Below are 10550 nucleotides of genomic sequence, written 5' to 3' on the forward strand. Positions count from 1 at the left end.
TGAGAATGAAAGACATATTTATCGGCCAAACTGATTTGACTTGGGTCCTAGTTATTTTGATGACAAATGTCATTGTTCTTGTGACATTTGGCAACACTTGTCCTCTAGTGCTCATGTTGATTGACACATGGATATACAAACTCGTCTACAGATTAAAGGAAGAAACGTTTTATCCTTAGGTTATTTTTACTAGGACATTGGGATCATAAGAGCCTTCAAACTTAGGAGATTGTTCCTAGGATAAGAGCCTAAAACCTCAGCACGTTTTGGACTTTAAATCCTTGCCACCTAGTTGATTTATCCTAGGTGGTTTGTCTTAGGATAGGAATCTAGAACCTTGGCTCCTTTTGGGCTTTAAAACCTTGTTACTTAGGAGGATCATTTTAAGTGATTTGTCCACCACTTCGTGAGCTTAATTGGGAGGAAATTTATTAGATGGACCTTATTGAGATTAAATTTATTTAAGCCTTATTAAGCTTATTTTATTTTTGGCCCAACAGATTCCATTAGGTATTGGAACATTAGATGGATCATTAACATATGTATTAGAAATAAATGCAATAACAAGGAAATATTCTTTAATGATATGAAATAAAAACTAGAATTATAAATCAACCAATGTTACTTTATTAGAAAATTCTAATTTGGTAGAGGTTATAAAATGTATTGAATTGACTTAGAATTTTATTAATAAGACTAGTAAATTATTGAAAATTTCCATACCTGTGGGTCTAAGGATTTTATATATATATTTTGTTGAGTGTTAGAAAATATATATTTATAAAGGAGAAAATCATCATTTTACATTTCAAGTCTTACTAACACCCTTACTTTCATGTATTTAAGCTTCTTGTGATTTAATTACGTGTGTTTTATTTTAATTAAGTATTTTATGTATTTTAGGGGCATCATAGTCATTTCACAATGAACGAGAAATCATACAGCAAAACGGACATCACTTTTGAACTCAAGACAGTCAAAAACCTTAGGAGGAGCATAAAAGAAAAAATATCACTGTTCACATGTATGATATTGTCTACGTTACTGTTCACGATACTGTTCACATAGACGGAATGATGACGTGACATTGACCGATGATGTGGCATTGACTGATGAGGTGTCACGATCCTGTTGGACTAAAATTCTTATGTACTGTTGATTGATGACGTGGCAGCATATCAGTGGACCAAAAATCTCGCGTACGGTACATGCATTACACAGGATTATTTTCAAACAAACCGCGTCACTATTCAAGCCGGGTCAAACCGTGTTACTGTTCAAATAGCGTGGTCAAACTGTGTACTGTTGACTGATGACGTGGCGCAATCCTGAGCGTCCGAAATATTTTTGATCCGATGGTCATGATTTACTCAATGTATCTATAAAAAGAGGGCTCTCCCCCCTAATTTGATATCTCTAAATCCATTTTTGGACTCCATTTTCTGTAATTCCTTCTCCATCTTGTATTTTCTATGTATTTTAATAAATTTTGTATTTTGCCCCTAGTTCAATTATGAGTAGCTAATTTTCTTTCAAGCTTGAGTTGAATGTGAAGTCTCAACATGTGTCATGGGCTTTATTTGGTAAATTTATTTTCTCTTCTCCTCTAGTTTTTGTAAATGTTTTGACTTCTCGTCGATAAATAATAATAATAATCTTGTCTAGATACCGCCCTGGTTTCACCGGCTCCCTGGTACAATGTTATTATTATTTGGCACGATAAGCCCTTAGCACCATATTGATTAGAGTGTGGTTCATGAGGTGTGGATTCCCCTCTCATAATTTAATTGGCATTAATAAGGAATATTTAGCTCATGATGCATGTTGATACAGATCCAGATACCCAAGTACGTCAATTTAATAGATTTTCACTTCAATTTATTCTTGTCATCTTAATTCAAATCATTTTCACCACAAATCCAACCACCCATTTACAAAATTAATTCTACACACAATTAAAATCCACCTCCTCGTGGGATCAACACTCGTCACCATTGATCTATTCTACAATAGATTCGTGCACTTGCGAGTTCAATAAAATTTGCACAACATATTTTAATTAAACATAATTTACTATTTTATTCCATATATCTGTTAAAATGATTATATGCCTGTAAGGCCAACTAATTATTTCACTAAATCGAATGCTATAAATTTGTTGCCTTACATATTAAATTCAAATTCTTATATGATAAAAAGTGTTTAAATATCAGTACATCATGAAATGTTGTGGCTATTTTCAAAAATACATATAATGAGATCTCAATGACACTAGACAAAGTTTTATAGCACAAAACAATAAATTAGAAGTTCCACAACATGTACCTTTTAACTACTTATAGCAACTCATGTAAGAAAGTTAAAACAATTAACAACAATAATTCACTGTAATATTAATAAATCAGGTCTTAATACGTAGGGTTGATAAAAAAAAAATCGGTCTGGCCTGACCTGTATGGGTTGGGCCTGGATATGGGTCGAAAAATTTAAAGCATGTATAGATGTGCTTTTTTAAAGGTATAGAAAAAAAGAGCTTTTAAATTCATAAATAAAAAAATCAAATTTTAAAAAACTCGACATATTGGATTAATTTTTTTTTATGTATGACTATTATTCTATTATGTATTGGATAATTATCTTTAATTTAATTTTTTTACTTTATTAAAATTTATTTCATAATTAATGGAAAGTCCAGACCATCTTGTAAATAGTCTGAGCTTGTTAACAATAATATGGGCTTAGGCCAGGCTTGTCTAACCCTACTAATATGATTACAAACATAAAAACATGCAGAATTTAAATCATGTCACTGTAACAAGACCATGATCTATTTCATATAATCAATACTTGTAAAGACATTATCGTTTTCTATTTTCATGATTTTGTGATCAATAAAAGTTTTTTGGCATTTACGTGCATATGTATGTATGTATGTATGTATGTATGTATGTATGTATGTATGAATAAGCAAAAGAACAGGAACATTGATTCTCAAAACAGAAGACATAGGCATATTGATATGTTTTCTAGAAAACATCAAGATATATACTGAAAAGTATGGATTGGAGATGGTTTTGTTCGAGTATTTGAAGCTTCATGAGCATATATCACAAAAGTGTCTTCTAGTCTATTTCATTACTAGCTAAACTTATGATGGAAAAATAATTTTTTTTTAACTCTATAGGCATGATTTGGCTAGGCTAGGGACCCGTTCATATGCCAAGACTTAGTGACTTAAAACTTCTTGAATTCCATCTAATTGAAAGGAGATTAATAAATGAAACTCTCTACTTCCTTCCATCAAAGAAGTAGAATATGAACTTGATCACTTTTAACACTCTCATTATTGAAAGAAATAATTAAGCTCCACCACTATCCTTAAAATGAGGGAGTAGATAATTAACATGAGTTTTATCCTTCTATAAATGCCTCAATTTATCATGTGAGCCATAGTTAGAATATAAATGTAATAACAAAGACTCAACACTTTCAATACAAATATTGACATTTTGTTAGACCCACTAAATTAAACTCTGGTCCTTCTAGTTCATTCTTTCACCACAATAACAAAAATGACAATGAAGAATATGATGATAAAGAGAAAGAGTTCGAATTTGACTATGATAACAATGGTTATGATAATATTTTAAGGAACCTAATATCGACCTCCTTTATAAACCTAGGCTCAAGATTTGAAAGATGAAACAAAGAGTGGCAAAAGTGGTAATCCAGGAAGAAATTAATGCGGTTAATTTTTTCTTTGTAAGTTGAAAGTAAAAGATTGAACAATAAAGACTTAAGAAAATAAGTGAGAAGAAGTGAGATGGAAAGAGAATTTAAAGTTTGAGGCACGAGATAGGAATGCGTCTACGATGTGGTCCATAGGAGCTGAAAAAAATATTAGTATTAGTACATTAAATCTCGACCAGTGGTTAATCACGAATCTAAAGATTACTAATTGATGTAAAAATAAGGGTATTTTTAAGAGGCTATAGATCCATCCCATATTTATATAGGAGCAACTTTTCTCCATTAATTTGTGGATGAAGCTACTATTCTTCTAAATCTCTAAAAGATTTGTGAATATTAATTCCAAGACATATTTGTGAAAAATTTAAAGGAATAGTTAAATTCTAAGTTGTACTGAATTTTGATTGTAAATATATTAGTTGTGTCGTCTCATTTGAAAAAAAAAAAACAATGGGAAACAGGCAAAAGCAGACGATGTCGTTTAAAGTTTGGGCTTGGCCCTAATTTTAGATCATGTAACTGCCCGAAAAAGATCTGAAAAAGGTCCAAGCCCAACCCAATTAAAAAAAAAAAAACAGTTAACAATTAAGCATTCAGCTTTGGTGGTCTTTACCAGAAGGGAAAAAAAAATCCCTACTCTTAGGGGTTTACGCAGGTCCATCTCTAACTTTTGTTATTATTATTATTATGATTATTTGAATGTCCTTTACTTTTGATTTTGGGTTGTAATTTGAATATAGCTCTGAATTTGATTTGCGTTACTCATTTTTGTTTAAAAGAAGTTATAACAGAGCAATAGAAAAATGGCAAACCAAGCAGCCACAGCTTTCAGTGGCAACATGAAGGTATTTTTCCTTGAAATTTTTTCTTTTAATTTTTATTTATTTTCTTATTCCCTTGACAATTATTAGTTCTCATGGTATGGGCTTAAAATGCTAGCAGCGACGTATTGCATACCAAGTGTTTGTTAAATAAACAACCGTTGCATTTTTGTAAAAATGTAGTTTAAACCAGATTTTTTTTTACCTGCTTATTTATCTATTTATTCATACATAGTGGATGGGATTTCTTTCTTTTTCCATTTTTTTTTGGGGGGGAGCACACGATCTAGTTTAAATGCTTTCAAATTTTATTGTGTGATTGTTGTTATGTGACTGACTTGATATTACATAAATCTTTAAACCAATTTTAGAAGCTACCATTTTTTAATTATGCAGAAAGCGCTTGCTGGGCTGAGGCGAATCAATCTAGAAGGTCTACGATGGAGAGTTTTTGATGCTAAAGGCCAGGTTTGAACATAACATTGCTTTTTTTTAAAAAAAATAATAATTTATTGCCTGAAGCCACTGGTTTTGTTATCTATGCTTTATTGATGTATCCTCAATGTTGTGGAATTCGAATTGCTTCGTGTTGTATTTTAGTGAAGTCCATGAAGTTATAGTATCCTCATTTGCCTATAGGTCCTTGGGAGATTAGCATCTCAGGTAGCTACTGTCGTTCAAGGCAAGGATAAGCCTACGTACGCTCCTAATCGTGATGATGGTGATATGTGCATTGTGCTTAATGCAAAAGATATATGTGTTACTGGGAGGAAACTTAAAAATAAGGTTTACTACTGGCATACCGGGTAAGCTTTACTGATTATAGTTGTTAATTCTGATGACCACAGTTATAATTGGAATGTTGACCATGTGAACTTGAAATGATTTTCTGCATTCCACATCAGTTCAGTCCTTCAAGTATCTTTCCAAATGTAGTTTTATCAGATTTACACAGTAATTAATGCGATAAGTCTGTTGTTTTTGTTGAAACTGATTCCTTTAGACGATTTTTAAAAGAACAATGCTACGGATCCCAACACTTGAGTCCTAACCGATATGGCATTCATCCATTGGATGGTAGAATATTAATTTTACCAATTATGAAATTTTGCTATCCAACAGGTGAATGACACATGACGGTTGGGATCCAAATAGGGGGGTCAACTGTTGGGAGCCCAAACATTATTATTTTAAATGTTTTTTGTGCACCCATTTTATAGTGTTGTCGCAAATGCATTTAGTGTATGTATGAACGCATGTGTGTATAGGTATGTGTATGTTTATATAAATGTAAAATCTATTTTTTAAGTTTATTATATTGAAAGGTGTGATATATGATTTCCATTTATGTAGTTTTTTTTATTCTGCGGAACTTATTTATTTTATCTCTTAATGATGAAATGTCTGTTTCATATAGCTATATAGGCCACCTCAAGGAAAGGACCTTAAAAGAACAGATGGAGAGGGACCCTACAGAAGCCATTCGTAAAGCTGTCTTACGCATGCTTCCAAGAAATAAATTACGTGATGTGAGTATAACAGTATATAAGTTTTCAGGGTATATATTCTTATAAGAATAGTCTGCAATTTGTACCCACAAGTAATTGTGCTCAAGTAGTTTTCTATTCTTGATTTTCAATTTTTAAGTCTATTATGTCAAATGAGGGTATAAAAATCTGTGCTTGTGAGTTCAGCATCTAAAGAAGTGGAAGATATACGTTATAGTCTTTTCTTCTTGAGTTGACTTTTGGTAATGCACTTGAACTGCTGCTTTGGAACAAAAATGACATGCTGTTAATTCACCTTCTATAAAAACTACTGAGGTGCTTTGATGTGGTAACTTGAAGAAAGTTATTAGTAAATTCCTGCAAGCTTCCTGTCATATCTCTGTAGTCAACACTGACACAATTGAAATCCCTCTTTGAATAAAGATTGTGGCATTACTGCTCAAATCGGCTCTCAAATGAATCTAGACTGAATCTCATATGATTTAGAATTTAATTGAGAGGCATTGGTTTCTCTAGAGTAGCCATGTTTCAAATTTGTTGGATGTCAATTCTATCTTCCTTTTCTGATGTTCCTTCCTTAATGGGCATTGAAGTAGGCATAGAGTCTCATGGGATTAAAACCTTTTAACCTTTATAAGGTTTCACGTGCCAGTTGTCCACATCCATTCCTGTGAAATTATTGCTGCCAGTAAATTGTTTATTATTAATGGTGTTAAAAGCACCTAATCAATTTTGTTTATGTTGTAAAAGAAAAGACCAAAGTTTAGCAGAACAGTATCTCATATTCTTATATTTTTTTTTATTGTCCTTGTTATGCGTTGAACTATTTCTGCACTAACTCTATTTTCATAAAACTGGTGGTGGTGTTCATTTTTACATCAAGGATTGCATATATCCGATATAAACTGGGACTGTCAAATCATCAGTGTCTTTCTTCTGCGCATCCATGGCCCGTGAGCATGCGTGTGGGTTTTAAGTTTTTTGTATATCTTTTGAGTTTGAAAAAATCCATTTGGTGAAAAATATTATTGTAGTGAGATATCTTTTGGTAAGTTCATCCATAAGTGAGCTATGTGGTTTTATATTGTTTCTTGTTATGGATGCAGGATAGAGATCGAAAACTGAGGATATTTCCTGGAAGTGAGCACCCTTTTGGCGACCGGCCCCTTGAACCATACGTGATGCCTCCTCGACGTGTTAGAGAACTGCGACCTCGTGTTAGAAGAGCCATGATTCGAGAACAGAAAAAGGCTGAGATGCAGCAGAGTAACAAGGATATGAGGAAAAACAGAAAGAAAGAAGTTGAAGCAGAAGTGACTGCCTGAAGATCTGTTGGGGCTCTATTTGCTTTGATAGGGAATACTCGTTTTCTGTATGTAACCCAAACAATCCGGGCATTGTCTGTTACATGTTGGAATGGCAGTCTAACATATTCTTTGGTTTTGAAATTTAAGCTCTCCAATTGCATGGTTTTTCAAATAACCTTTTAGGAGCGTGAACTGACGTCTGAATAATCCTTTCTCCTATTCTATTTGGAGAAAGAGATGAGGATTTCTCCCACCCCACCCGTTATGCCTTCTCATTGTCTAAATAGATGAAGCCACTGTATTTTAAGGAAGACTTTTTTCCGCCCTCAATATGAGCTCAGTTGTTTTTAATGTAGATCAAAACCACTTTTTGGCTTATGATTTGGCATTTTTTCAGCAAGTGAAAATTAAAATGTTCAATTGCATGAGACGGGCGGGCGACCGTAGTATTTAGATAAATCATTTTCTTTTGCACTTATGTCGAGAAAATAAAATAATTTATGAGTTAATATTATTAATTAAACTCACCAAATATCCTAACATTTTATCATTAAGTTGCTTATTAAATAATTGAATGCACTTCCAATTCCTACCCTACACTTCAAAAGATGGTACACCAATGTTTCATAGAAGATATAAATTGGGTTAATAAACATATAGTCACACGACACATCTCCCAAATCATAAGTTAACAGACCATAAAAAAACCAAAAGAATTTTCCAAGCAACAAAATCAAGAAGCCACTAAGAAAAGCAATTGCTCGATAATGGAGCATGGCATTTTTATCCCCTACCGGTTAATCTAATAGAAACCATCGTCATTCTAGTCACTTGATGATCCATCGTCATCATCTTCATGCTCTGCAACAACTTTCTCGATAAGCCTCTTTCGAACTCCCTCAAGCACAGTTTTCCTAGATGGATCACTTCCACTCTGACCATCATTTAGCACAGGATCTGACTGACAGAGAACTAATGCAACACCTGGATTTTGAAGAAAATAGATGTGCTAAATGAAGTATATGCAACCGATTCAATTTAAAAAAACTAATAAGAAACAGAGTTGCAGTTGATCGTTAAAGAGCCAGATGGCATAAAAATCATGTTCATGCACATTTTCATTGGGAAAAGAAAAAATAAAAGGCAAAAGAAGTAGAAAATGGGAAAAAAAAAGGAATGGGATTTAAGCCACAGCATGTAATCCATGGTTTGCTTACACTAATACTAGGCTTAGACACTAAAGAAGCTACAAGCTTCAACAGACTACATATCCTCGTAGGATATAACTTGCAACTTCAAATATAAGGACATTGGTCAAAAACTGATTTTCCAGGTATGCAATTCAGGACTATATAATCTATTGAAGGTTAACTAACCTGCAATGCTAGTAGCAGCAGAAATATTGCACGACATAAAATGAAACTTAGGTCCACTAAATTATAAACGAATAGGCAAGGAAGTTTAAAAATCCTTTCAAACAAGAACAGTCATCTCAACTTGTTTTCTTTTATGATACCAAAATTCAAAAGTCATTTCTATGTCATCTCAACTATGCCAGATAGAAATGGTGTTGTACAGATTCAGTTTGCCATATGAAAGACAGAAGTCAAAGACATTTGGTCTTTTTTCACTCTGAAGCATGCAACCAATCTTTATGAGGCGGTAGAGAAAAGAAATCAGGGCATCTTATAGAAGTAGAGAAAGGAAAAAGGAGAAATTCTTTTGTGAAACAATTAAGACACGCATCAATCTTTAAGTCTTTTCACGATAAGTATTCTACAGAAGAAATCAATAACTGAAATACTGGAAAGAAAAACATCAAAGTAATTTGAAACTATAGTTATAGAGAAAAGCACAGATAAATTTGAAATAAAAATAATGGTACAAAGTAAAGGCTAGAACTGGCATGCATAAAATACCTTCAGGCGTGCATCTCCGGCCAAAGCTACGCAAACCTACATAATTTGCTTTCACTGCACCATTGTTGTAAACCAATACTGTGGGAAGGTTACGATCTGGGTAATTAGGAATGCAATCTGTCGATATTATTTTAACAAATTTTGTTGCAGGGTATTTTCTTGCCAACTCTTCCAAGCATTGCATAAGCAGCCCACACTCAGCAAACCTATCAGAAATTTTGAAAACAAACATCAGAGTAATATATATTAAAGAAAATCAACAATGTACCAAAAGTAATTTAATAGAAGTACCCATCCTTGTAGAGAATCACAACCACCCAAACATCAGGGGGAGCTTGTGAAACCTCTCTCACGAAATCTGATCCAGAAATTGGCATCACTGATCCGAATCTAGATATCTTGGTTGCTTCTCTCATCTCAGCCAACCTCTTTTTCCTATTAAAACACACCACAATCAACATGAGAAATAATTCATAAAACTAGCCAAATCTTAACAACTCCTCCACAAGAAAATTAACCTACAAAACAAGATTCCTGTAAAGTTGAATTGAACCCAAACAACATATCCCAACAAGAGAAATGCCTAGGCATCACTGGAACTCGAAACAGCAAAGATTTTAGTTGAAATGAAGCCATTGAGACTCTCATAGCATTGAAACTTATTCTACCACTAAAGCTACAATTTATTTTGTTAATTCTCAGGTGGCTACTCTATTCTTCACAATGTCAAATGAAGCTTACAAGAAAAAAATGCATCAAGTTCAATTAACAACGTAAAATTATTCAAACAAATCAAATCCCACGAAAAAAAATTAAGGGAAAAAAGAAAGACACCCCACTATCAAAAAACAATCTGAAAAATGGAATCCAATAACAAAAGAATAAAACAAACGAGAACCTGTATTCTTCGAGGAAGCGGTCATCATCTAGATCGGGGTCATCCTCTAACTCTTCAAGCTCTTCTTCAGTTTTCTCATCGACCCACGATTTGTCTTTGGGGACCGAATCAGGGTCCACCGCCGGTTCGAAGGCGGAGGGCTTGAAAGCAGGCGGCTTTGGCGGCAAATTTCCGAGCTTCCTTTGTATATCGTCCCATTGTGTTGATGCTCCTTCTACATCTTTGTACACAAAGTGATAATCCGCCATCCTCCTTTAAAGAAAATGTTTAATTCCTTCTCGTTTAAATGGGATCGGTCTGGTTCTAGAGAGTCTTCTGTTTTGAATGTTTCGGGGAATATTTTTATA

General features: G+C 33.6%; 2 protein-coding genes across 3 annotated transcripts; one reads left to right on the forward strand and one right to left on the reverse strand.

The window, feature by feature from the left end:
* The first annotated feature begins 4359 nt into the window (after nt 1-4359).
* On the forward strand, nt 4360-7742 carry LOC18052238 (50S ribosomal protein L13). 2 transcript variants are annotated; one of them, XM_006447062.2, is made up of 6 exons: nt 4360-4405; nt 4530-4595; nt 4968-5039; nt 5211-5377; nt 5989-6100; nt 7186-7742. In XM_006447062.2, exons 2-6 carry the CDS (start codon nt 4554-4556, stop codon nt 7402-7404), a joined length of 612 nt encoding a protein of 203 aa, XP_006447125.1. In that variant the 5' UTR covers nt 4360-4405; nt 4530-4553; the 3' UTR covers nt 7405-7742. The 2 variants fall into 2 exon arrangements, with proteins under 2 accessions (XP_006447125.1, XP_006447128.1); XM_006447065.2 differs by having other exon boundaries at nt 4364-4405; nt 4533-4595.
* A 230-nt stretch (nt 7743-7972) lies between these two features.
* Nucleotides 7973-10550, reverse strand: LOC18052239 (phosducin-like protein 3). The gene is made up of 4 exons (XM_006447066.2): nt 10204-10550; nt 9597-9740; nt 9306-9511; nt 7973-8370 (listed from the first exon to the last, which is right to left on the reverse strand). The coding sequence occupies exons 1-4, from the start codon at nt 10449-10451 to the stop codon at nt 8210-8212; spliced, it is 759 nt and encodes a 252-aa protein (XP_006447129.1). The 5' UTR covers nt 10452-10550; the 3' UTR covers nt 7973-8209.

This window comes from Citrus clementina, unplaced genomic scaffold (assembly GCF_000493195.1).
Source record: "Citrus clementina cultivar Clemenules unplaced genomic scaffold, Citrus_clementina_v1.0 scaffold_2, whole genome shotgun sequence".
Classification (NCBI taxonomy): domain Eukaryota; kingdom Viridiplantae; phylum Streptophyta; class Magnoliopsida; order Sapindales; family Rutaceae; genus Citrus; species Citrus x clementina.